At 41.1% G+C, this 26883-nt stretch overlaps 3 protein-coding genes across 3 annotated transcripts in view; all 3 read right to left on the bottom strand.

The window, feature by feature from the left end:
- cables2b (Cdk5 and Abl enzyme substrate 2b) overlaps window positions 1-2711 on the bottom strand; it is a 37931-nt gene extending 35220 nt beyond the window's left edge. Inside the window, 1 exon segment of the mRNA XM_018682828.2 lies at window positions 2-2711. Coding sequence (XP_018538344.1) covers window positions 2-322 — 321 coding nt within the window. The 5' untranslated portion in view covers window positions 323-2711.
- Window positions 2712-2806: 95 nt separating this feature from the next.
- ccm2l (CCM2 like scaffold protein) lies at window positions 2807-14007 on the bottom strand. The gene is given in 13 exon segments (XM_018682827.2): window positions 2807-3583; window positions 3585-3645; window positions 3899-4046; window positions 5156-5294; window positions 5707-5857; window positions 6906-6969; window positions 7417-7546; window positions 8791-8991; window positions 8994-9403; window positions 9689-9872; window positions 10455-10538; window positions 10655-10822; window positions 12867-14007. Coding segments are annotated over 13 exon segments (1842 nt in total). The 5' UTR covers window positions 12897-14007; the 3' UTR covers window positions 2807-3511.
- A 5126-nt stretch (window positions 14008-19133) lies between these two features.
- Window positions 19134-26883, bottom strand: part of xkr7b (XK, Kell blood group complex subunit-related family, member 7b) — a 62520-nt gene continuing 54770 nt past the window's right edge. Inside the window, 3 exon segments of the mRNA XM_018682829.2 lie at window positions 19134-24252; window positions 24254-24485; window positions 24807-25026. Of these exon segments, the coding sequence (XP_018538345.1) occupies window positions 23671-24252; window positions 24254-24485; window positions 24807-25026 (1034 nt within the window). The 3' untranslated portion in view covers window positions 19134-23670.

Below are 26883 nucleotides of genomic sequence, written 5' to 3' on the forward strand. Positions count from 1 at the left end.
TGGACAAACTGGGGAACGTCCCGTAGCTGCTATTGTTACCTAGCTCCGGGCACAACCCGGCCACTGCCGCCACCGCTGAGCCGGAATCGGCTCCTTCTAAGTCGGTCTCCTTGTTGTGACAGCTTCCTCCATTCTCAGCTGAGTTACTTTGCACTGGCCGCCCGTCCAGAGAGATGTTACTGAGAAACAAAAGAGCCGCTTGTCTCCGGCGAGAGTTCTCCCGGTTCCTCCGACTGTGTTCTCTGTTAGGATGTGCTTTCTTGCCGCTAACGGCGACCGTTAACGTAGCGCTGTGCTGGCCGCAGGCAGCAGCCGCCGCCATGGTCTCTGTCCCACTGAGGAAGTCAACTGTAGGCTCAGCTCGAGACCTGCAACTGTCAAATCCCTTTTACCCGGCGCGAGACCGCTTTACGACCTCCTGCGCTCTCATTGGCCCAGACGGGAATACGTAATGACGTCTAGGGCCAGGGGAGGAGTTGGCCACGCTGTAAAGTGTAGATATCGTTAGAAACATGTAAATAAACTAGAATGTACCATCACAAAGAATTCCGTCATTATAGTGACATTAATTTTATATTATTTTTATTCAAATTACTTCTAATTACTGCCAAATTACTTCTCTTGTTTAGCTTAAATAAAGATAAACTGGTTGGGGAGGGCTGCCAAACAGAAAAGAGACAAAACAATGATCAAAACCTCTTCCATAATAATGTATACAAAAACCGTCATCTGAAAAGAGTTGAAACACAATAAATATTATGGTATCCAGTGATGAAAGATTACATTGGATGGCAGGATATGGTTGCACACCCATAAACAGTTTTTCTCCCCACCTCTGTTTGCAGGCTCCTGCCGGAGATTATGAATATAATTATTAGTTTTAGATACTTTAAAAACAGATCATATAATATATAGTTTTTAACAATTCTTTTTCAGCTAGTAAGCCAGCCAGTTTCTTTGACACCAAATGGTTGTATTATGAATACAAATCTGACTGACCACTGAAGAAATCTCTAACATGTATTCACATATATCCACAACCAGTGTGCTTCCCCCACTCATCTGTGGAATGTCAGGGCTGCTGAGGCATTAACTGAGCTATCACTGCAGCTCTGCCTGACAGCAGCTTTGATTGGCTGTTGGCACTTTGTTATGAAACCTCAGTGGATTTTCTCTGCACTGATCCCTGCAGTGACACCAACACTGAGCTGAGTGAACCTGGCCCGGCTCAGCAGGACGACCACAATGTGTAGTATGACTGCTAGCCTGCTAAATATAACCTGTAGGACAACACTGCACTGTAATCCCTGTGGGCTGGGAGTTTGCTATCGTACATTCGCCCCCTGATCCCCTACATCTGCAGAGCAACAAATGAACCACAAATGACCTTTCAGCTCGGCTGGAACAACAGCAGGATGAAATCCAAAACTGACATCACATAATTCAGCCAGATCTCAATGGAAATTCATTTTTATTTGCATGATGTCATGTCTGATTATACATTGTAATAAATGATTTTTGTCTATGTGAAGGGGCTGGCTGGAGGCTCAACTGAGAAGAGACAGAAATAATGTGTGGTTACAAAAACCTCCACACTAGAGTTTCTAAGAGAGAAATATGTCGCTGCACCAGCCTTAATGCATTGAAAGGTGTAAGTTTGTTAAACGCTGATGTTGAGTGTCATAATGAGCAGCTATACCTGACAAGCTGATAATGAGACAATACAAATGTAATCAATAAATTATGGTGTTAAGCTGTAGGATGAAAAACACAGGACGGGATTGTGTGTGTGTGTGTGTGTCAGTAGTAGGAGGATGATGATATGATGGTAAATGCCGCCACATGGATGATTGCAGAGATTACAGAGCTGTAATCCGATGATGAGGATCGAGTTTATACAATGTGTCTGCTGCTGCCCCTCACACACACACACACACACACACACACACACACACACACACACACACACACACAACACTAAAACTGCAGTCAAAAACACAACTGAGCATTACCTCAGATGATTTTCTGGTATCATTTTTGACCTTTAAGAGCAGCAGAGGAAGCAGCTACAATATTTGCCTGCAGCGAGCCCGGACATGCCGTCTCCCACCAACAGAACAAAGGGCTTCTCATTGTTTGTCAGGATTGTGAAGCCTGGAAAAGCTTTGTCCAAACATATTTAGTCTTTTGGTTGCATGTGTTTCATAAATCTGTTTTAATGTCCAGGTGACAGAGGTGATTTGAGTTTGATCTCTCTCTCTGCCTCCCTCTCTTTTTGTATAACACATCTTTATTATATAATTAGTTTGCAGCTCCTGTGAACTCTGTCCAGGGTCAAGAGATAAAAATGAGTCTTTGGATACCTCTGCTACATTCACAGTGACGTGTATCACTGCTGGTGATAATGAAGTTTCTCTGCCGATGAGAAATAAATCGAAAAATAAACGCACACAGTATTGTTCTATTACATAATGAGGATGAGGAGACTAACATGACTCGGGTGAGGCCCATGGGTGCACTGACTCCCTCTCGCTCTCTGATGTTTAGTCAGGCTGGCAGAGGAAAGGGCCAGGGGGCAGAGAAGCGCTGCACCATGGGTAGGTCATGATGCTGCCGCCAGGATAACGGGTCAATGCAGCATTGGGAGAGAGAGACACAAACACTCAGAAAAAGAGGGAGAGAGATGTTAGATTTTGTACTAAGGGTTCTTATCATAACTATGTGGTATACACACTATCTATCTATCTATCTATCTATCTATCTATCTATCTATCTGTCTAATCTGCTCAATAATGGAGCCTTTAGCTCAGTACCAGGGCTGTAACTCAGCTCATTTATTCTCAGCTGCCTCCATGTGGTCACTGGTAGGTACAACAATCCCTCAGAAGACAACATCATAAAACTTTTCTGTAAATTATTTAGACGCCTTGATCTTAATCTACAAATGTAGAGACACACACACTGTCCCTTTATTGGTTTAGATTTTCTGTCTTTTGCTGTATGACAGAATTGCACTGCCCCTTCAGAAAATGTCTGGATTTCCTTTTTTTGTTTGTTTTATAAGGTGATTTCTATTTTAAACAATAGCCACAAGAAAACTCTTTCACTCAGGTTCATTTGATAGTTCATACATAGAAAATACATTTGCTGTAGCAACATTTGAATTAAAATGAAAACATTTATATTTTGCATTGTTTAATCAAAGTTCTATTGTTGCTGTACATGTATGATACACTGAAAAAGAAACTGCCATCATTTTTAATCAGTTAAACTGATCAAAGTAACTTTGTTCCTCTACAGAGTAACTATTTACTTTAATTACACTCACCTGTTGTTCTGTGTGTACACACAGCAGGATCTGCATCGACTTGAGACATTTGCAGTTTATATTTGCAGTTTTTTTTCTAGTAATGGAGAGAACATGAGCTGTGGACAGACTGGTCTTGCTCAGAGGCACTATGGCAGGCCTGTCTGGATACAATGAAGCTATAACTTTGTCTTTATCCCTCCATCAGAGGTAGTAGTCTTCCTCCTCGATGTCCCCGTGTGTGTCCTGGAAGCCGAGCGCCTGGATGTCGTGGGTGAATGTCGGTGATGCGCCGGTTGAACTCCTGAGATCCTGAGGCCAGAGAGCAGTTGTCGTACCTGCTGGGAAAACAAGCACTTCATCTAAATGCTACCTCAACAATGAGTGTGATTTTATCACGAAATTCACATTTATCTATATGAAAATAAATGTAATTTCTATTTGTGTATACTACAAGTGGACAATATGGACTCAACTTGGACCGGTTTTGCGGTTTTTAAGATGCCATCTGGGTACAGCAAATACTGCATGCTGACAGTGAAACCTTTCAGATAATCACACAACACAATCTTCACTCCCTGGCCTACATACCCTTTCATGGCCGTGGCTGACGTGTTGCTCATGCTGCGTTTGATGCGTCCGAAGCTGTCGGTTAAAATCCCGCCCTCCCGGATCCCAATGCTCTCCAGGAAACTCTCGAACACTCCAACATCTTTGTCGGGGATAAATGGACGCATGCCTGGGACACAAAGGACACAAGTTACATATTTCTGATCATTAAGACTGACTTTTTCTACAGTGTTGTGTTTGGATGGGATTTACATTTTTTTTAACCTGAACCATAATTTTGTGCAATTTAGGGCCAGATTCTCAGCTAATATAACACACCACCTGAATCTGCCTTTAAACAACATACAAAGACAGGATCATTACCTTCCACTTGAAAGCCACTTCATGTATTTTTTGTTACGTGTGACCTCAGTGACTCCTAGTGGTTGTAAAAAAAAAGTCCTTGTGGTTGACAGCAATGCACACTGAAAGCGACAGGTTGCTGCCACAGCTTTGAATCATGATTAAATCATTTTTCTACAAATTTGAATTCTCCTTGTACTCCTTGAATTTCTCCTTGAACTAGTGATCTCTTTGGGGTTGATCTCCAGTTATTCTGACAAGGGCTAAATAATAGCAGAGCAGAGCCTCCATAACTTTAAACATGTTGCATTTAACTGTTTAAAAAAAAGGTTTGAGGGCCAGGTAATGTCAGGTAATGATCGTAAGAGGTCTGAACATGAGGTTACTGCATCGATGACCTTAATGTGAAGGTGTAGCTATGATTATAACTATCCTATAGTAAAATGAGGAAAGACAGTGAGGGAAATTTAAGTGAAACTGAAAGAGGTCCAGGGTTCAGATTCAGTCCATGTGTTTCTTCCTCCTTCACAACTAAACCTTTCATAATGATGATTATACACCAGCACACTGAACATTATCAGGATGTGCAGAGAACAAAACATCATACACCAACCTCTCTCTGTCTCTCTCACTCACTCTGTCACTAACAGGAAGCTGTGGTTTCCTCAGTGGAAGTGGGTCAGAGCTGAATTTGTTGCGGTAAACACACACATACTAAAGACATTCACACATACAGTAAAATCATGAACACACACACACACAAATATACAGATACACGGTACCACACACTCTATCTCTTTCCTCTGCAATGCTACCACACAAAGAGTATAAATAGCAGGTTGTGGTTTGCCTCAGAGTTTCAGTCAGTTAATGAGCTCGATCTCTCTCTCTCTCTCTCTCTCTCTCTCTCTCTCTAATTGTCTCTGTGTCTCTCACCCAGCAGCAGGAACTTGCGGTTGTGTCCGTATAGTTGCAGCAGCTCAGAGCAGAAGTGGTCGATGTTTGATCCCAGTCTGTATTCTCTCAGCAACACTGCAAAATGCTGCAACTCCACCGGACTCAGCTTGTTACGCAGCTACACACACACAAAGAGAGACTCAGGAAAGCAAACATACACACAGTATTTCTTGTTTATTTGTTTCGATGCAAACTGTCAACAAAAATTTGCAAATGATTGTTCCTGCACACTAAATTCTTCAGTCACTTTTAGCACACTTTTAGCCCAGCCATGAGGTACAAAGTGTATTCTGGTGGTTCAAAGCTACATACACATATCCTCTTTTGCTATTAGGTACAGATATTAGCTTCAGTCCTTATTTATTAGTTGCCATTAGCAAGATAAAGTAATTAATTGGTAGCTAGTAGCTCGCTCACTAGCTAACAAACTATAGGAATTATTGATTTAAAAAAAGCAAAAAAAAATTATTTAACAATTAATAATAAGGGAATGGAAGTGAACACACACACGCACGCATGCACACACTCACTGTGATCATGTACTCCTGCATCAGCAGCAGGGCGGGGTTACTGTCTCCTGCGTCACTGGCCAGACTGTGATGGGAGTCCTGCAGCGAGAGAGATGAACTCTCGCTGTATGTCTCACTGTAGTAAAGCTCAAAGGCATCCTGGGAGCCATCACTGAGGGAGAGGGGAGGTGGGTTAGTGACAAACTACCATTACATCATTGACAGATCATCACCTAATATAGACGGCATAACTGATAGATAGATTAATAGATGTGTTGGGCTGGTTTACAGTTGCTGCTTCTCAACCATAGCAGGTAAACAGCTGGCAATCACTCCATTAGTTGTTGTTTACTGAGCTACAGGAGCCTGAGGTGCAGATTATTCATCAAAGCATCTGATGATTCCTCCATGTTAACTGTTCATAGTCAGTCTCTGAGCCATCAATCATACAGATTAACCCCCAGATTAACATAAATCACTCCTCTGGACTTTTACTGTTGCTGTTGCAAAAACATTCTTCCAATCACTGATATTAAAATGTATTTGTTCATCAAATGTATTAAAGAAATTTAAACATCAGACAACACATACAGTACCCACTGACATTAATCAGTCAAATATGGAAACAACAATAGGTGTGGAAAAACAACAGATCCAATTCAAACAAGCTGCAAATACATATGAACATGTATCCTGGACTTTAAGTTGGTGATCTGAACCTCTGAGCCACAGAATAATAATGAGGCCAAGAGGTTTGCATCCTGATCAAATATGTATGTTTCAGCTGAGAGGAGAGAGGGGTGTATCTGATAGAAAATAACTGTATATTAAGATTTAGACTTATGATAATTTATGTACATCAAGCTCAGAAGATATTAGGATAATGAGGCTGAACTTGCTTGTTTTTTGGTCTTCAGAAAATATGTGTTTGTTGTTTTACTATTGTATGTCTTTGTTTTGTTGATATGTAAAGTGTCTTGTGAAGAAGGTCCATATATATCTGAGAAATCAAAATGAAATCTCTTAAACAGGGCACCACCGCTGTGTTGAAAACCTGTTCTGTATTTGTCATCACACATAAACTTGTGGTTATATGAGCTGCTAATGAGAATACTTTATGTGGTAAAAGCTGTCAAAGCTGTCAGCTGATAAAAGTCTGTTAGAAAATCCGTGATGCTGTGAATTTATAACACATTGCTTTGTACTGAGAAGTTACTCACTATGAGCTGCAGCAGCTAAAGTCTGGATCATAACTGTAGGACATGTCAGTCAGACAGCTATCACCTACACACAAAAAGACAGAGACAGAGCATTAAACACACAGTTTACTATTCAAACCAAGTATTATCTATGACGGTGGAGGATGAGACCCACAGGTTAGGCTGCTAACATCCGCACAGAGGCTGCAGCGTTCATTGTAACTCACTTCTAATGTGATGGACTGAAAGAAAACAATGTAAAACTGACCTAAAACGTAAACTTTCATTTTATTATTACATTCATCCACTTGTGACAAGCTAAATTACAAGGCAGTCCAGCCAGCAGATTTGGAGATTTCTGGCTCTGGGACAAAGTTGATGTGCAGACTGATTACTGACAAAACAACAAAAAGCAGCTGGAAACTCTGTAAAATTATATTAACATTTATCACAACAGTGCATAAGAAAATTACCCACATATTAAACTATGTTTTGCTCTACTTGTGACAAACAGAGACCATGTGACACTCACTCCTCTGCAGCCAATAACGGTCCAGCATGGTGTGGTGAAAGCCCGCCCTGTCGACACACTCGATGGTCTGATGGCCGTAAATGATCTGGAACATCTGACAGATCAGAGAACAGTACTCCTCTGCAGCATCCTGCACACACACAGAGGCAAACATCACGCTGCATTACTTAACACATCAATAATACCTGTGACCTGCTCTTACATCACAGCTGTGTTGGCTCCCAGCAGGAAGAGAAAGTACTTCCCCATTATCATCTTATCAAATTTTATAAATAAAAGTTCTACCGTGTGAGTAGCCTCACTGCAGCAGGTTACACCCAATAATAAATGTTAGGATTCACACCAGCAGCCAAGCAAAGCCCAGCCAGCGGTCTGTTGTGATGAAACACGTCTGGAGTCTATGAGCTTTGTCTGAGCCAACGGAACAATGACACACTAATGCTGCCAGTGCAAACAAATTATTGCTCTTTGGACGAGGTTAACAATGACCAAGGCACCCTGTCACCCCTCACACACACACACACACACCCATATACACACACAAATCGAATGACAAAGCTACTCTGCTGGAAATGTGACGCAATGGTTCAGGTTATGCAACAGCAGAGTCTCAGTATGAGTGTATGTAGATGAATAAGCATCATCATTATTGCCCTACTTTCCACAGTTCCAACATGAACCCTGATGAAAGAACTCTTTTCACTGTTTTATTTCCTGTCACAGAGTTTGAATATCAGACAGTTATCACCTCTGAGGGTCAGTCTAAATACTGGACACCAATTATTGGATGATTTATTAAATTTGGATGAAACCTAAGCTCTTTGGTGGACCACCAAAAGGACAAAAAAAGGACATTTTCTTGTCCTCTGTGCTGATTAAAGCAACAGTTTAACATTTATGTTTATTATTTAGCTTGGTTGCTTTCTGAAAGTGAGATTAGAAAATGGATATCAGTATCATCTGTGTGTTAAATGTGGATCTGGTTAACTTAGCATAAAGACTAGAAGCAGAAGCAGAGGAACATCTTGCCTGGTTTTGTCCAAAACAGTTTATTGAGTCTTTTACTTTTTGGGCAGAGCCAGGCTAGCCGTTTCCCCTTGTCTCCAGTCTTTATGCTAAGCTAGGCTAACTGCCTCCAAGCTTAAGTTCTATGTGTACATAACAATGACGTACAAATATGAGAGTGGTGCCAATCTTCTCATCTAACTTTCAGAAAGAATGCAAATGTGGATATTTTTCAAAAAGTCAAACTAAAGTTCCTGGAAAGGCAAAAAATTAAATTCTGTGTTTCAAATCTTAGCTTGAGCCAGCATGAGAAATTTCATTCATCAATATCAGTTTGTGAGGTAGTTTTCAGCAGATCAGGTGACCCACCCTGTTCTCCACCGCCAGGATAACCAGGTTGCAGTAGGCGTCGGGGCAGGGCGTGGGCTCGAGCGGGTTGTGGTTCCTCCTCTCCCAGCTGCCATAGCTCTTACCCCGCTCCCAGCTCCCTGTGCAGGCTTGCCGTCGCTCCCAGCTCCCCCCGCCTCCTCCTCCTCCTCCACCACCTCCTCCCCTCCTCTCCCAGCTCCCCCTCCTCCACCACCTCCTCCCCCTCCTCCATGTCTCCTCTCCCAGCTCCCTCCACCGCCTCCTCCTACTCCCACCCCCCAGCTCCCGCTCATGGGTCTCGCTCTGCGATTCTCCCAGCTCCCTCCTGTTTTACGTGTTTGCTGCCTCCTCTCCCAGCTCCCTCCCACTCTTTTCCTCTCTAAGCTGCCTCCTCCTCCCCCTCCTCTGTCCACGTTCTGGTTTTTGTCGTGGTTACTCCTGGACAGTGAGGGCCTCCAGTCGACTCCACAGATGGTGTGTCGTCGCTCCATTGTGCCTCCTGCAGGTCGCGGGTCTGCGTTGCAGCTCATGGTTTGACGTCGCCCATCGATGCCAGTTGGCTTTTTCCTGTCCAGGCTGTCGTCCCCGGCAACCACAGTGTCCACGTTCAGACCTGTGGAATGAGGGTTTTGAAAAAATGTGTACACTATCTCCTAATATAGCATTTAGTTGAACCCACAGTTTGACGTTAATAACTTTTGTGATATTTCTGTTTCAGGTAATTGAATTGTCAGCTCTTTCTGAGAAAAATGGACATGTCCTCCACCCAACGATCTGCTCTGGTACCCTCAGACTGCTACCTCTTCCCCAAGATGCAGAGGGAGCTCAGTGGCTGCCATTTTGACAGTGATGACCATTTTGTCAGACAGAGCTGACTCACAATTTTCAATTACCTCACCTGTCTTGAGGACCAGCAGGTGCAGTGCGTCGTCTCTCAGGTAGGAGGCAGCAGCGATCTCATGCGTGGGAATCCTCATCAGCAGCTTCTCGTTGTCTCTCCACGTCAGCAGCAGACAGCGAGCAGACAGGCTCAGAATACAGTCCTGATCCACGCTGGTCTTCAACGGCAGCACCTTCAGCTGCTACTGACGAACACACAGGAGCGCTGATTAAAGATTATTGATTAATGAGACAGAAGAAAGACTGGAAACACTGAGAGTCATTAACGAATAAGTGATTATTGACAAGTCCTTTTGATTGCAATGCTTTGGCTCTGCTCAGTTATGTATACATTATCTGTCTCAGAAGTGCTTAGGCTCAAATTGATTATTGATTACAGACAGCAAATGTTATTATAGATTTGTTGATGATTACAGGTGGAAAATGGGAAAAAATATTTCTTACAAATTGGTTATTGATCACTAATTGCAACTATGATTAGTTATACCATAGATATCTCATATATCTTATTTCTATATATTATAAATCGCTAGTTACAGACTAGTTATTAATCATTAAACCTGGCTTGGATTATTTATACACAGCTGGTTATTAATTATTCACCACAAAAATTGTCACTTAGAGACAGTGTATTGATTAATTACCCTGGTTGTTTTTAGTTGCACATCACTAACTTCAATTGTGCTTCCTTAAAGACATATTACTGATAAACTGTTAGTTATAGATAAGTTATTGGTACGCATTATGTATTCAGTGTCACTAACCCTGGCTGTATCCAGCAGTTGTAGCAGTTCGTCTCGGCTGGAGGGATTCAGCGAAACCGACACCCAGGTCAGGTGACCAAGGAACTAAGATGAGAGGTTAAAGGTCACACAACTGGGAATGAGGTCATGAGGTCAATGGTAACACAAATATATTTTATTGTATTATAATGTACTATACTGTGCTGTACTCTGAGTTCTACCTTGACCTCCTTCTCCACATAGTCGAAGATGAGTCTCTCAGGGTGGATGACGTAGTCGGGGGGATAGAGGGGGACAGTGTGCAGTGGGCGGCGGTAAACGCTGCCTCGATCCACTGGCCTTCGACCAGCTTTGGACCAGACCAGCCGCTTAATGGGGGAGACAAATCCCTGGGGGGAGAGAGAAAAAAAGAAAGAAGGGAAGAGAGAGAGTGAAATGTCTCGACAACTACTTGATGGATTGCCTGGTAAGTTTGCATGGATATTCGTGTCCCCCTAAGGATGCATTTTAATGACTTTGACAATCCAGTCCTCATCAGGTCTCGATTCACATTGTACCTGCAAAACTAATGACATTCCCATCAGCAACTGTACTTTGACTTCTGCGCTAATCAGCAAATGTTATCATGCAAATGTTTCACGTCAATAAGTGCATTAGCCTTTAGCTCAAAGTACTGCTGTGGCTAAGTACAGTGCAACACAGCTGCTAGCCTAGCATCGAACCAAAGCTATATTTTCAGGTGGCCCACCTGTTGATCTAATACTTGGCTCACAGCAAGATATCTTTACGTGTCATATTCATGTTCCCAAAAGGATAAGTCAGAATGGTTTTAGTGACCTAATGACATTTTCTCTTCTCTCATCATCAGACCAAACACTGACAGTATTATTTCCCCTGCTCCCCAGCAGATAAACCCTTTTGATTAACCTTTCCTCTAGCACCACCGTTAGGCCAAACGTGGCATCTTTTTGGTCCACTAGCCCACTGCTAATGCTCTAAGTAAAGCTAAAATCATCAGTATGTTGTTTATTTTCTCCAACAGTTTAGCATTCTGGCTGTAATTACCACAGCAGTCTCAAGCGACTGGTGGGTGTTTTGGGTTTAAATTTGAGCTAGAATTTATAGAAGGTTAATTTATGCGTTCAAAGATGCCTAAGTGTGCGTGTGTTTGTGTGTGTGTGTTTGTGTGTATTAATGCAGTACATCCCTTTGGCTGTTCCAGCAGTGATTGACAGGTGAGCAGTGATCTCTGACAGCTCCCTGCTGAGACTCACTGACAACACGACACACACTGTTAGACACCCACGGACACACACACACACACACTAATATACTCTGGCTTGAGGGCATATGGACATTATAACACATACACGTGCACAGACTGAATAGAGAGAGGGGATTAGCTTGTTTTAGTGTCAGAAACTTGTCTTGTCTTTCTTTCTGAATAATAACAAGGACAGATCTCAATGTACTGGAGTAAGGCTGACTTCTGATGAACATCTCTGTAGTCAGCTGAATTTAATCGTGAGGACAAAGACTGAGGGTGGTTATAATGAGTTTTGTTCCTCTTCTTGTTCCAGCGTTTCTTTGAGGAGACAGAAAGAGGGAAATAATTGGATTTTGTTATGTGCTTAATATAACAACCTGCCCAGGTCAGATCAAGGTGCTATGGAGCTAGTTAATACTGAAGTTTTTTGTATTTGGCTTTTCTGCACCTTTTTAATAAATCTTTTTCTTTTCTCATGCTGTTTATACGATGTCAGAACATGTTTTCAAATCGTCAGGAGTAACAATCAGAGCACCTGGTCACATCACAAAGTGGTACAGTGAAGTTTATCCATACATTTGCTGGCAAACTGGGAACATGCAGAGACTTTTCAACAATCAACAACAGCTTAGTGGAGAGGGCTCTCTGAGCTAGCTAGCTGGCTGTTAGTTAGTTAGCCTGTTTACTTGGTTGCTACAGGTTTAGTTTACACATATACCCCAACAAAGGAGGCTGAATAAAATTAGATTGTGCAACACAGCTAATAAGTTACGATACAGGCCATCAGTGTCCTGCTGAGAAGAAACTGTTGTATGAGTTGTTTAACAGTGGGAACAACAACTCCCACAATGCAACAGTTACCCCCCCCGCCTGCTACTTTCTTCCTCCAACTAGGCATTGTGTGCACTTGTGGAAAATCCTGTCAAGGCCCATGTTTATAGGCCAGGGCTTGTCAAAGGCTCAACTGAAGTGACGCTAAAAGGATCTCCTATGAGACTTAACTCAACCTTGTCTGGTTTGTCTTTAGAAGCTGAAAGAACATCGACAAGTCTTTGGCTCCAGGTCCCAGTCTCCAGAGAGATGATGAACTGTGACAAAATTATCATCTACATTACCGGAACAAGATGAAACATGGAAACTAAGAGACAGAACAGGAGCCACTGTACCTTCTTGGATTTCTTTGGTTCATAGTCCATCGTAGCTCAGTCCTCCTCAGACCCTCAGTAGTGGGTCAGCTCAGTCCTGGTCCTGGTCACACTCTTCCTGAATGTATTTTCTGTTTCAGTTTGTCTTTTGTTGTCTTTGCGTCTGTCTCTCAGTTGTTTTTTCCATCGTTCCCTCTGTGTCCCCTCAGTCTCTCTCTCTGTTCGGGTTATTTTAGCTTCTGTCTCTGCTTCTTCATTCTTGTTCTTTCTCTCTCTACACTGATTGTTCTTTTTAGACCTCTCCTGGGGCCACACACACACACACACACACACACACACACACACAGAGGACGACAGAACAGGAAAAGGAGGAAGCGCACTTCCTGTCCAAGAGGAAACTCCACCAGAGACTGATAAGATCCATTCTCTTTGCACTCATAACACTTACACATAAAATTAACCTTTAATTAAACCAACACTACCTCATGTAAAGTTATTTACACCTACACAAGAAACACTTGGTTTTGTTGTCTAACAGAACAACCTGCACTTTGAGCTTGATGAGATTTCACTTCATTTCCAAAGAAGAATGATCAAAGTACTTAATGTGACAATGTGAGACAGTACACATGGACAGACAGACATTTATGAGAGTTTAGATTTCATTTCATTTTAGATTTTTATAACCTGTGATATTCATCAGTTCTCCTTCGTCTTTCATTGTTCTCTTTCAAAGTATGACTCAGTGTTAACTTTCACAGCACTTTTAAATTTAGCTGCCAAGTGTGTTCATGCAACTCTTTAATTAACTACAATGAGTCAAAGAAAATATACTCAAATTTGATGCTAGTTTCTTCACATTTGAAGTGATGACACAATTTCTAGTTTGGAGAAAAGATGCTTTAAAGATCCTACATGCTTTTTTAATATCCTTCTTACTATCAGCAATGAGGTCCTACATGAACGTACATTTCCTGCCAAACGTTTTTTGAGTTTTGGTTATTTCACATGAGACATTTTTGTTTTTCTGTATCAGTCCTTGCTTGTTTCACTGGTTAGAAGTGTGGGGGGCACAGTTTGTCACTGCACTGCAGTCATTGAGTCATGTAAATTGAGGGGGCCTTGTGTTAATACTGCCAGCACTGAGAATAAACTTTGATTAAATCATGCCTGCAGATTAACTAGCAGATTAACATTTTTGAGTGTTACATTTTATATAAATAATACAAATAATGTTTATTAAAGTCTACATAAAGTTATACAGGGCTTTATACTGCAAAATGGTATTTTAAATTCAAGTTGCAATCCTAAATAACTCAAAGATGCCAAACATACACTGTATGTCACAAGACTTTTAAAGTAGTTACCTGCTTTGACATGAGTTTTTCATCATTCTTGAAGTTTTATCGTTTGAAGCTGAACATTTAGGAGTTGCAGTGAACAGGATTGGCCAGAGGGAGGCAGACCTGTGACAAAGACTAATTGGAGGAGGAAGGAGGAAGAGGAAGAGGAGGAGGAGGAGGAGGAGGATAGGGCAAGGGAAAGACATATTTCTTCTCAGCAGGACACTGATGGAGACAGAGAAGATGACAGCCAACCTGTGACCTTCCTGACACACACACACACACACACACACACACACACAATCTAAGCATATTAAATGGGACAGACATAGTATAGTAAATGGTATTTAAATATAAGGAGAGAACATGGACACACATATACCATACACACACCTATTGTCAGGGTAACCACTCCATGGTGACCAGAGGGATAACGGCTTAACGACCGTCCAGTTACCTAGGCAACGGGAGACAAAGATGGGGCATTTATCTTATGAGTGTTTTTTTTATGTCCTCATCTCTCTCTCTCTCTCTCTTTCTCTCTCTCTCTCTGAGCCCAGAGGTTTAACTGAAAATGAACAGAGGATAAATCAAAAGTTTTATATAAGGATGTAAACTAAAACAATACTTCAAATACTTCTTTTATTTCTCAAAAGGGTATCCACCACTTTCTAGCATATTTGGTGGAACAGTATCAAATTCTGCCTTTAAATGGAACTCGCTGCTGCTTACGACACAGGAAGTCGTGCAAATTAGAACACCGCTGCTAGGCAACATGAACGCTAACATTAACGTTACTCTCAACATGTAGAAGTCAGAGACTGACAGTTTAGTAATCTAGCAGGCGGGTAACGTAATGCCGGAAATACACACGCATAATGGCAGAGGGAAAATATGAGGCCGTTTCCTTCGCTTTTACAACATTTTCCTCAGACGTATAAAATTATAAAGAAACTCTTTACGACTAAAATTACAATGTATTAACTTACCACCCAACAATTGGCTGGAAACCACTTTGAAAACGTCAGCAAGTACGTCACACCTCGTGAACTCGGAGCTCATAGAAAATTCCCAGGTATGATGTCTCGGCGGAAAGCCGATTCATCCAACGCATTTCACCATTCACCTGTATTTAGTGGTTTGTGGACAGTTGTGAGACAGGAGCTGATGGTACAAATATGTCCTAGCTAATGACCGTATATAAAAATGGACGATGCATTCCCACTTCCTCCCGCCGTGCAAAAACACGGATATGAACGCTAACGTGTCGCGCTGTCGACGTCATTTGGAGTCTGCGCAGTAGTGATTGCGAGAGGAACCGCGGTATGGAATGTCCAACCAATCGCGAGTCCTGACATCACAGTACGTATCAGAGATTTAATTAAAATCAAACTTAACAGAAAAATTAAACACATCAGCACGAGCAGAACAAACTAAAATGAAAGAATCTTTGTGAAAGTTTTTATTTTTTATTTTTTGGTTTGGCCCATGTCCCATTGGCTTACATGGAGGGGGCGGGGTTTATAACCTACAAGGTATTTTAGCTTTGTCCAGTCATTGCTGTGAACATTTTGTCCCATTAGTGACAATGAGCTTTCCCCCCTCTCTATTAAAAGTCTTTAGTTAATGAACTGTACAGTCGTGAGTGTAAAATGCAGAGGGGGATAAATAGGCCAGGACAGGGAAAATTACAAGGAAATCGTGACTTCTAGAGCTAAATATATGACAAGCACACACAGATCAATTACTTATGTGCCACTTTGTGGTGTGACCAGGCCTTTACCTGGCTCTCTTTCATGGGTACAGCTGCAGTGGTGGTAGTCCTGCTCTCTGAAGGGATTTGGAGAGGAATCTGAGAAATCAGTTGTTTTAAAGCAAAAAGCAGGACACTGTTTTTCCAGAGCAAACAGACCTGACACTGATTGTTTTTGTGTTGACAGCAGAAGGTGAAGACAGAGAAATGCTGATGGAGGAAAGAAAATCAGGGTAAAAAGCAACATGGCCAATTGAAAATGCAGTTTTCATTAGGAGAATTGGAAACCCTTCCAACAAGATTTTTTCTCCACTATGACCTTAATTAAAAGGCCTTCGACACACCCACATCTAATCAGCTAAATAGGTGTAATCACCTGCTTGCGTCTCTTAAATGCACCACATGTTGCTGCTTTAATGACACATTTTCATCATCTCTAATTACAGAATTTACAGTGCTAGCTCTTATTTTTCAGGACTACAGTATATCAATGTAAAGCCAACAATAAAGATCATGAAGTTAACTTTTATAGCAGTTTTGCTCTTTCTGCAAATTTGTTTCTTATTTAACTTTAATTTGGTTACACATTCAGAAACATACACACACAGCACACACATGATATTCACACAAGATAACATACAGTGTATAGACATGGACTCACCTGCTCTTGATGTTCTCTCTCTCTTTGACACACACACACACACACACTCACACACACATTTTTACAGATACAGATTTGATGCACCACCAAAACATATCAAGGTCTGACGTACTTTGAAGTTCACACCAACATGATTGATGTGTGTGTGTGTGTGTGTGTGTGTGTGTGCATCAGTGATATCAAAGAGGCAGCATCCTTAAAAAAGCCCCCATGCTTCAAAAACACATGAGGTCTGACGCAAGAGAAGACGGAAAAAGAGGAGGAAAATACGCATGAAGAACACAAGAGGAAGAGGAAGAGGAGAAGGAGGGGAAAAATGGAGAAAGGATGAAGAAAAAGGAGAACGTGGAGGAGGAAGGTGGAGATAAAAGACGATGAAAAGTTAAGAGAAGAAGAGGAGGAGTATAGAGGAAAGGGAAGAATGAATGACAAGTAAATGACAAGACATGAAGACTGAAGAAAGAAATAAAATGTTGAGACCGGAGGAGGAAAAGGAAAGGTTGCAAGAAATGAACCAATAAAGCACTCATGAAATGAAAATGAAAGACGTTAGGCCCAAGGATGCAAGGAGTAAAAAACAGAAACACTGAAGAGGAAGAGAGACAGCAGATGAAAAAATCGGGGAAGGAAACAAAGAAGGAGTGAATGAAGGAAGAAAAACATGACAAAAAGATGAAGAATACTCACCCCTGTTGTCGTTCTGTCTGGTGTGAGGAACATGGACTGAAAACTGAAAAGAATAACAAAAATGACAAACAGAGCAGTTTGGACCTGAGGAGGAAGAGAGGAGAAGGAGGAGGGATTGCCATTTGGTTGCTGGTTCTCTGGAGATGCCGACCAAATAAACAACAAATCCTCAGGATAGAGGGATGCTGATGTGAGAGAGATGGAGAGATCAAAGGATGTTGGTTTGAGGGAGAGATTTTGTTGTTGCCTCGAGAGGAAAAGATGGAGGAGAGCTGAGAGGAAACGAGAAATACAAAATGGGAAGATTCAGAGGGAAGAGGGCTGGTGGAGATCCAGCTTCGGTTTCAGCTCCTCCTCATTCCGGTTTCAAAGCTGAAAAATCCTCAGCAAAGTCCTGATATGAAGCTCAACCACAGTTGGTGAGAAACAGCCAATCAGAGAGGCTGAGATTCTGTTCCCATGGAGCTGATGGAGGGGGTGCTTTGCAGAACTTGTTGGATGCATTCAATAATTTGAATAAAATAAATTTAGGATCAATCTGAATTTAGCAACTGTGGTACAGTTTCTGACTGTAACATGGAGCTGTTGAGGCTCATGGGCACTGTAGATACATTCAACATGAAAAACAGAGAATGACTTGGTTTGTTAGGAAGGAGTGGAGGTTTGGGGGAAGATTTCTGATAAAACTTTCCTTCAAACAAGCAAATTGTGCTCTCAGCCATCACAGGCTGAGAGATTAGTTTGCACTGTTTGAATATTGTCACATTAAAAGCCATTGGCACCTTAATTTGAAATGTTGTGTAATGTTCCATTCTAAACCTGCCTCACTAAAATGAAGTTTATGTACTACTAATTTGCAACAGCTAATACATTTTGAAGGAAATGTAAGGCTGCCTAAATTATGTTTTTTTTACCAACTTAATGTTTTCTCATTATGTCTCATTGTGTGGCTATTATTGATACTGATTGTATCGGCAAATTGCTTGTTTTCCTTCCAGTATCCTGCAATACAATTTACTCTCAAAACAGCTAAAGCATTATTAGACTTTTTAATAATTATCTTTAGGCTCTCAAAACACTTAACGCTTAAAATTGCGGCCTGGGTTAAATATTCAGTGAATATTGACTCAAAGCACGAGGAAAGACATGTTTACTTGGCTGACATTTAACCAACACCACAATATTTCCTTTAAGCAAAATATGTGGAGCCAAAGACCACCGTCCCACTTCTCTATAAACTCCATAAACACAGCACTTCTCTCACTCCCACTCCATACACATCCACAATTGCTATAGTTGCTGGATGTTGTTTAACAATAAAATGTAACTATGGGTCATCATAAGCTGCTGCCCCAGACGAACTGAGGGGTTGGTTTTTTAAAGGACAGTTTCAATACAAGAAAAAGACCAATGTTCAAATTTCCCTCAAGTATTAGCAACACGAATAAAAGTACTGATTGTGAAGAATGTTCTCTCTCAGTGTTTTAGATTTGAATTAGTGATACATTAACTTGTGAGCAGCATTTTAATGTTGCAGATGGTAAACATGTGTTAAGTATGTAGTGGTATAGTACAGTTCTGGTACTATGCTACCACTGTACTATACTACCACATCTTTTAGCTGTAGTTTGTAGGTAGTTTAATGTATAGAATTGCATCCTATTATAGTTTATTATATGTTCAGCATATATTAATGTAGTAAAGCAACTACAGCTGACCTATAAAAAATAAAACATATCTCCCTCTGACGTATGTTCACAAACATCAAATACATCAGTAAATATAGTTAGTTACTTCCTCCTTCCTCTGGTGCCATCAGAAAAGACACAGACACACCCAGGGGATTTATTTCGATGGCTGTTCAGCCATGTTTACTACAGTATTGTTCCCATCTACAGTTATCAGCACAGCTTGTTGAGTTCTTTTTTTTTTTTAACATCGTCATAGATATTTTCACCACTGGTTTATTTTTCTGCTCGTTCACTCAGAGGATGTTTAAGCAGCATTATCAAAAAAACTTAGAGCACATCCTTACATACATACTGTACATACAATACATACAAACCAAAGCACACATACTCACACACACACACGTCCTAGTATAGCGCCACTCTGGTATATACAGATATATAGAATGAGTAAAAAAAAATCTATTTTCAGTTTTTACATCTTAATATAAGAGTCATACCAAAGACATGGCCACCGAGTGAGTAAACAATAGATAAATAGATATAAAACAAATACAAAAATAAATAAACATAAATACTTGCATCAATTAATAAAAGATGATTTGAGTTTTTTAACTCACTGTTTAACTTTTTAACATGTTTTTGTTCAAGTCAATATATAACCAGCGCACCACTTTTAACTGTTATTTTACCTCAACGACAAAGGACTGGTTCATCAGAGAAAGCGAAGACTCGCCTCTGTCCACAACTGGGAGGTTAACGTATGCATCATCTGTACATTAGCCTTCAGGCTGATCATGTTTGACATGATCACATTTGACAAAGAGTCTTTGTTTTCAGCACCATTAACTTCGCCATGACTGTCACCACTGCTACCAACATCCACAAGTTCAGGTAGGACACAACACTGTCCAGATAATAAAACTGGATTATTACCAATATATGTATATTTTTAATTTGTATTCCTGATTTTTCTTGTAGAGAAGACACACATACAACCACAAACCTTATTGGGGCGAGAGCGCTTATATACTTCCTTTAACAACGCACAAGTGTGCATGATGGCTACTCAGTGTATTCGGCGAATCCTCAGAGTGCTTTTTGTTCACATTCTCAGAGACTGACACAGCACATCTGCAAGATGCAAATGGACACATGAAAAGTGTGGGTGGTGAAGTATCATCTTGGATGACGAAAGCAGCAGAGAGTTTTGAAGACAAACTAATGGAACATGTTTGCATTTACGTGCATTTACATGATGTATCTGCAACATTTTGTGTCTCGATCTCAACATTTACCACTGAGTAACACTGGTGAAGACTTTGATCCAGACTCAAGAGCAAGTTAACCAAACTACTGTCCTGACCGCCATAAAATTTGCAGTGGATGTTTGTGATCATCACACCTTTATTTGACAGTTGACTGTCTAAAGAGAGACAGCATGATATGAAATAAATGTCCCTCGGCTTACAATCAAACTGTGGACGTTGCAGTTAACTGAGAGGCCACCCTCTTAAGGATGTCAATGACCCTTTACGTTAGCATCAACATCAGGCCACAATTTTTGCTGATACAAAAAACCCTCTCTGAAGATACTCAGGTGCCAGCCAGGATAATTGGCCCTGGTCTGTGCTCTGGTACTTTTTAATTCTCCAAACAGACATAGGTAAGCATCTGAACAATGCTGCTTGCATCACAGCTGCTTATCTATGAAAACGCATTGTTGTAAAGTAAGTATATAAACTGCTCTTAGTGATTGTTCTATCCATCGACCTTAAATACAAACGAGACAGAAGTTTCTCCCCTGGGAGTTCCCTCAACACCTCAGAGTATACACATGCATCATCAGCAAAAGGTGATGATTAAACTGTTCTGGATACTGCAACAATGAACACATTTTTGTTGCAGTATCCAGAACAGCAGGAGGGAATTGTTTGTCTTTGTCAATCAATCAGGGTGGAGACAGTTCATCAGCTTGTTGAACATCGAATCAAACATAGAATCTAAGTATTTTTTGACACAAGTTCATAGCAGTTTACCTTGAGTTTTACTGTGCCTTAATATTTTGTTTTTGTGCTTGTGCCAGTCAACCATGAATTGGTGACACCCTGAACATTGGCATCTTCTAAATGATTGTTGGGTTGTAACATAAAAAGCTTCCTCTTGCTGCTACTAAGCATAACAAACAAGTTAAACTATACCATGAACTGGGAACCTTTCTCACTGCACAGTATCTCAAACATATCTTCTACATATTTTGACGAACATGCTTTTTGAGATGCATCAGGGTCACATAGTGAATTTAATTTTTTTTTCTTTTTAGAGAAATGCTTTCAAGTGCATTGCTATCAATGCTAACACCTTCTGGCGTCTTCAATTGAAACAATCACAACACTGGTTTAAGTGTTTCTGGGGATGGACTCAAAGATCTCCCACTTCATCACAACAAATGAGATCACCTTAAATGCACAGAGTAACCCTAAAGGCTTTCAACGAGAAAAGTCTTTGAAAAGAACTTCAAAGAGAGACTGAAGAGAAATCTGTTGTGTAATATGAGTGAAGACAAAAGTTATCTTTGATGCTAGTGTTTTTTTCTTTTTTCAACGGTTCTTCCTTCAGGTACTGTTGCTGACCATGCTTGACTTTCTCAGCATCCAGCTTCTTCTAATTGTTATTAACAATCATTCATGCCTGGGAGGTGCAACGTTTAAACTTCAACCTCTGAAGCTGGTAACTGATCAGGCATCACAACAGTAGTTTATTATCAGTTCTTACCATGTGTTTTTTTCAGTCTAGTGATGATGCCACTTATTCATCTGAACCTGAATCTACCAAAAACTGCTTTGACTCAAAGGCCTGTACATGGTTTCATTTCGTAAACAACACTGCCTTTCCAAAAGTTCAATCCCATGTCAACATTGTATTTGTGACAAGAAACAGCAGCAATTGCTCACCAGCTAGCCTGCAAAAGTGTTACAGTACTATACATCTTTTGCTGGCTTTTGTTATCACTTCTCTTTTAGCTTTGTTTCTTGTGTAGTGTTTTCACCTTCCAACAAACCCCTCGAGCAATCTTTAAGGTCTGTTGACATGGTTAAAAACATATCTTTTCAGCCACTGTTCTCCCCAAAAACTAAATACTGGAAAATGTTTTCATAGCATAATGAGGTTGCTCATGATACCCTTCATACCCCTATGTTATGTATTCAAAAAACGTGGACAACTCTGGACGAAATTTAGACTCTTAAGAGTAAAAGAAGCTTCTTCACCCAAACATCATTCATCACCTAACTACAGCTTATTATAATAGCTTATATCTGACATCTGTATTTATTCAACTGTACATCATAGGCCTGTTTGTGGTGAATTACAGCATGCCATATGGTGGTAGCCATTTCAAAAGTCATCCACCTTACATCCAGTCTTGATAGATGTTTTCCAAACAAGTCTTTTCTCAGGGTCGAGGGTGACAGTGTAGCAGGGATGTAAACAGTAGGACTTTTGCTATGGCTGCTTTTGTAACACATATGGATGGATGAGTGCTATCATTTGTATCTCAGGCCTACGTTTCATAAATCATCTGGACTTAGACTGAGCCGTGAGCCTACATTAGATGGATTCTTGTGTCCTCATGAGACTGGAGACCAAAGTAGAGTATTATATTTCTCTTAAGACACCACTGACAATGCTTAGAGGATGGTTACCAAATGTTGTTAGGGACATGCAATCTTTTGGAAGCATAATGGGGGAAAAAGAAAAAAAGATTTCTTACATTATATACCAAGTTAGCAATGGTGATTTGGAGGTCAAAAATATCTAGCTGGTTAAAACTGGGCTAAATTTGGGTGAACATCTATGTTTAAATATCAATTGTTTCATTCACATTCATATATATTTTTTAATTATTCATCCTGTGGTTATGTCTTGTTTCACACTGAAATATACTCATTAAAGTGTTGTTTAACAACATATCTATCCTATTATACTGTATGTAACCTAGATTTCTAAAAACAAAACAACCAAAAAAAAAAAAAAAAAAAAGACAACAATTTTCAACCAAATTTAGCCCAGTTTTAAGGTAGATCTTTGGCATCTTTTGATGTGCAAATTATTAATATTTATTGGATCAATCAGTCTTAATTTTGCTGCCAAACCAAAATGATTGCATGTCCCGTGCAAACTCTAGCAACCAGTCTCTAAATGTTCCCTGGTAAGTCTCTGTTGAGTCTCCGGGGTCCAAGGCTCAAGTTCATGCAGCAGACTGTTTCTCAGTTATCTCAAACTCGGCAACTTCATTGCTCTCAAGTCCTTTTACTTCTTGTACTGACCGTACATGATGAAACTAAATCTAACACTCCTTGGTCCCTGGGTGAGAGATTAAATTTCTCACCTCCAAGCTTTTAGAAAAGATGAAGATTATCCCAGTTCAGCGTTACTCCATTAACTTCCCACGGCTCATTCATGCTACTTACTCCCGGACTGTGTCCTAAGGGGAGAGCCTTGGTCCCAGATTGCGCTTCACATTTTACAATCAAGTTCTGACAACCTCTTTTTTTTTTTTAAAAGGAGCTGTCTGACACTCCTGTCTCCTTTTCATGCTTCTCCTGGCGAAGGTAGTCCTGGGATGAGAACTGATCTCAGGCTGAGCCTTGGTCCCAGACTGCATTTTTTAAGTTTAAGAGCCCCTGTTGGCTTAGACAGTTGTCTCATATTCTAATACCTCTTTGCTGCCCATCATGCTACTCCTGTACTGTATCCGGGGGCTGACAGCTGACGACGTCTCCAGAAGCAGGATGGTCTTGCGGAGGCGCCGATCGATAAAGTGCGCATCCCAAGCTGGGTATCGCTTTCTTGGGAGGTCAATCCGGATCACTGGGCCCTCCTGTGCGCGGGATGAGGAGGAGGTCCTGTGGAGGAGTGCAGGAGAGGAGGAAGGGGAAGGACGTACCTGGAAGACAGGCAGGCAACTGTCCCTGTCTCTCTCCTTGTCCCTGTCTCTCTCCCCGGGAACTGGCTCCCCTGTGTCTTTAGTCCTGGGGAGGGTCCTCGGAGGGCTGGTAATAACCATGTCTGTTTGGGACCCCTGTGACGGGGTGAGGCAGGCATCTATCACTCCCGCCACCCCTCCTGCACCCACCACACCCTCATCCACACACCCTCCCCACTGTGAGCCCAGAACGGGCCCATCAGGGTGCAGCCAGCAGTAGTACACCAACATGAAGAAGGTTCCCAGGGCAAAGCTGCAGGCCACCAGGCACACCACAACCAGGGCGTACGGAGTCGGTGGTGACGGGGCCGCGGTAGGTGTACCAGGCGGCGGTCAGTGCCACGTTCTCAGCCAGTGTCACGGAATAGTAGACGGTCATGCGGAAACGGCTGGGACCCTCCTTGACATTGAACCAGCAGAAGATGTAGATGATGCCCACCACCATGTTGTAGATGATCTCCTCCCACTTGGACATGCAAAAGTCGGTCTCACCTTGGATGATCCAGAAGGTCATGACACACCTGAAAGACAATAAATAATACTACAGGGTATCACATATGGATACTAAGGCAAGGGGACAGTGCCTGTTAAAACATTTCCATAAACACAATGAGATGTATGTGGCAGGATATCATTAGTTACTTAAAGGTACCACTCAGCCCTTATTAACTTGCAATGCACATTTAATAAATAAAACCTTTTGTTGATAATTAGAAGTTAGAGAAAATATCTGAATACTATTTTTAAAAAAACTCAACAACAATTCATAATTTCATGAGTGTCAAATGCTAAACTTCCAACTGTGGACCCAGACTCTTTGCATCAGGTCACATATGGCGCACCAGTGGCTGACGATGAATATGCCAAAGTAGAGCTGGAAGACGGAGGCGAAGAGGGCGAAGGCCACGGTCCTCGCCCCGATGGTGAAGAAGTGCCACAGCATCTGGGCGATCACAGCCTTGTAGGACATGGGCAGCTTGTCGTCGCGGGAGTCCCGGAGAACCTTCTGGTAGGAGGCGATCATCCAGGCCAGAGAGACCAGGGAGGCAGAGGCCGAGAGACCTGGAGAGAAGGATGAAGTGAGGGGTGGAGAGAGAGAATAGTAAGAGGAAGGGAAGGAGGGGAGATAAAAGAAAGGGAGATAAACTGCAAAAAAATCTTTTACAAAAAGTGTTTTCTCAACTGACATCTCAAACACCAATAAACAGTATTTCAGTCACCTTCACTGTGAAACTTCATTGTGCCCAAATCTCTCCAATGTGAAGCCAAAATACCAAATTTATTTTCAGGGTAATCTTAATTCAAGGTCTCGTGGTCTGACAGCTATAACAACTGACCAAACTCCGTCTGCTGATGAAGATGTGGTTGAAAGCTTTGAAAAAAACTAGTAAGTTAACATATCCTTTGCATGTTTCAGGTAACTGTATGACAAGAGGAAATTTCTCCTGATGGTGGTGATGAAGGAAAGGTTGGGAGGGATCAGCAAACTAACAATAATGGCTGCAAGATTACCAGTCGACCAAACTGTTGCCTACAAACTCACAGGCTCTTCTTCTTCTAGTTCATTCAGACTGATGTGAACCAGAAGTCAAATGATCTTTAGCCTGAACACGTAACCGTGAGGCCCACCACGAGCCACCCAGAGCACAGTTTAACACATTAAACATTCATGTGTGTTAATCGTGCAGTCTTGTCTCAAATTAGCCATGAATCACACTGAGAAGGCATTAAAATTTGAGCAGAGAAAGAGCTGCACTGACTTTGCATTTTAATGTAATTTTGATCAATCTTATTTTTATGAAGAGATCAGGGAGAGCCTCAGTATTCCTCTCATGCAGAAACTTGATCTTATTTAACTTAAGTGTTCACAAATCTGCTGCTGTTGGAAAACGGTTTGTTTTGAAGCTAACTGAGAGTTGTAGTTTTTTAGGTCCATATTATCACTGTTTATGTGACATCCTGCTGAAACTGCTCCAGTCCCTCTGAAGCTCCACAGAGAGTGTTTTCTTCTTAAATCAGAAACTGTCTCAAAGACCAACTAAAGATAAAAACAGGTTCAGAGGTTTTTTCTTTTATTGTACTCATATCAAATACACTTTAAATAGTGCATGAATTTTCAAATCTCACCTGTATCTGAATAAGTTATATACTGACAATACTGACAATTTAGTTATTTCCAGGTCGATGATGCTCTCTGACCTTAAATAAAACCAAATAATAGCACTAAAACCTCTGGAAATGTTTGTTCAGTGGGTTGGTTCACTGAGAATGATTCCGGTTTTCCAGCTTTTTACTTTTTCCCGTGCCAAGAGTTTAGAAAGGAGATAACCAGCATGTTACAGCTGAAATGTTCAAACCAAAGCCTTATTCTGGCTCTCTTGTGAATCTTTTTTTTTTTTTACACGTTTTCCCATAATTCAGCCTGACAATTTTGGTATTTTTGGAAACTTTACTATCTTTACTACTAATCAAAGAAAAGTTCTGTGGATTTGAACAATGTTTGGCTGCTCCCTCTGGGTGATATTATCACAAGGCTTTTAACTAGAAATAAGAGATGGTATCACATTATCCCTGTTTTAACCTCTTAACACTGGCTGTTCATTTTAGAATTGATTTGAAAATGTTATGGCAAACGTTGTAAAGCATTGCACAGCCAGGGACCCAGCTACTCGACTGAACTTCCATGTAACCTGAGATTCTCAACAGTGCTGTTTTTTCACCTCTGTATATACTGGGAACAGATTTCTAATAGTATTGGGAATTTCATGTATTTGAAGAACAACAAAATGTTAAGCTGCAGGCTACATAAAGCTGATATTTCTGATATTTCTATGTGTGTATTTTGACAATAAATAAACTCTACCAACTCATATGTGTTTTATCATGACAGTAGAAGAAAAAATAACCTAGAGACAACAG

Source organism: Lates calcarifer, linkage group LG6 (genome assembly GCF_001640805.2).
Source record: "Lates calcarifer isolate ASB-BC8 linkage group LG6, TLL_Latcal_v3, whole genome shotgun sequence".
NCBI classification, from domain to species: Eukaryota; Metazoa; Chordata; class Actinopteri; family Centropomidae; genus Lates; species Lates calcarifer.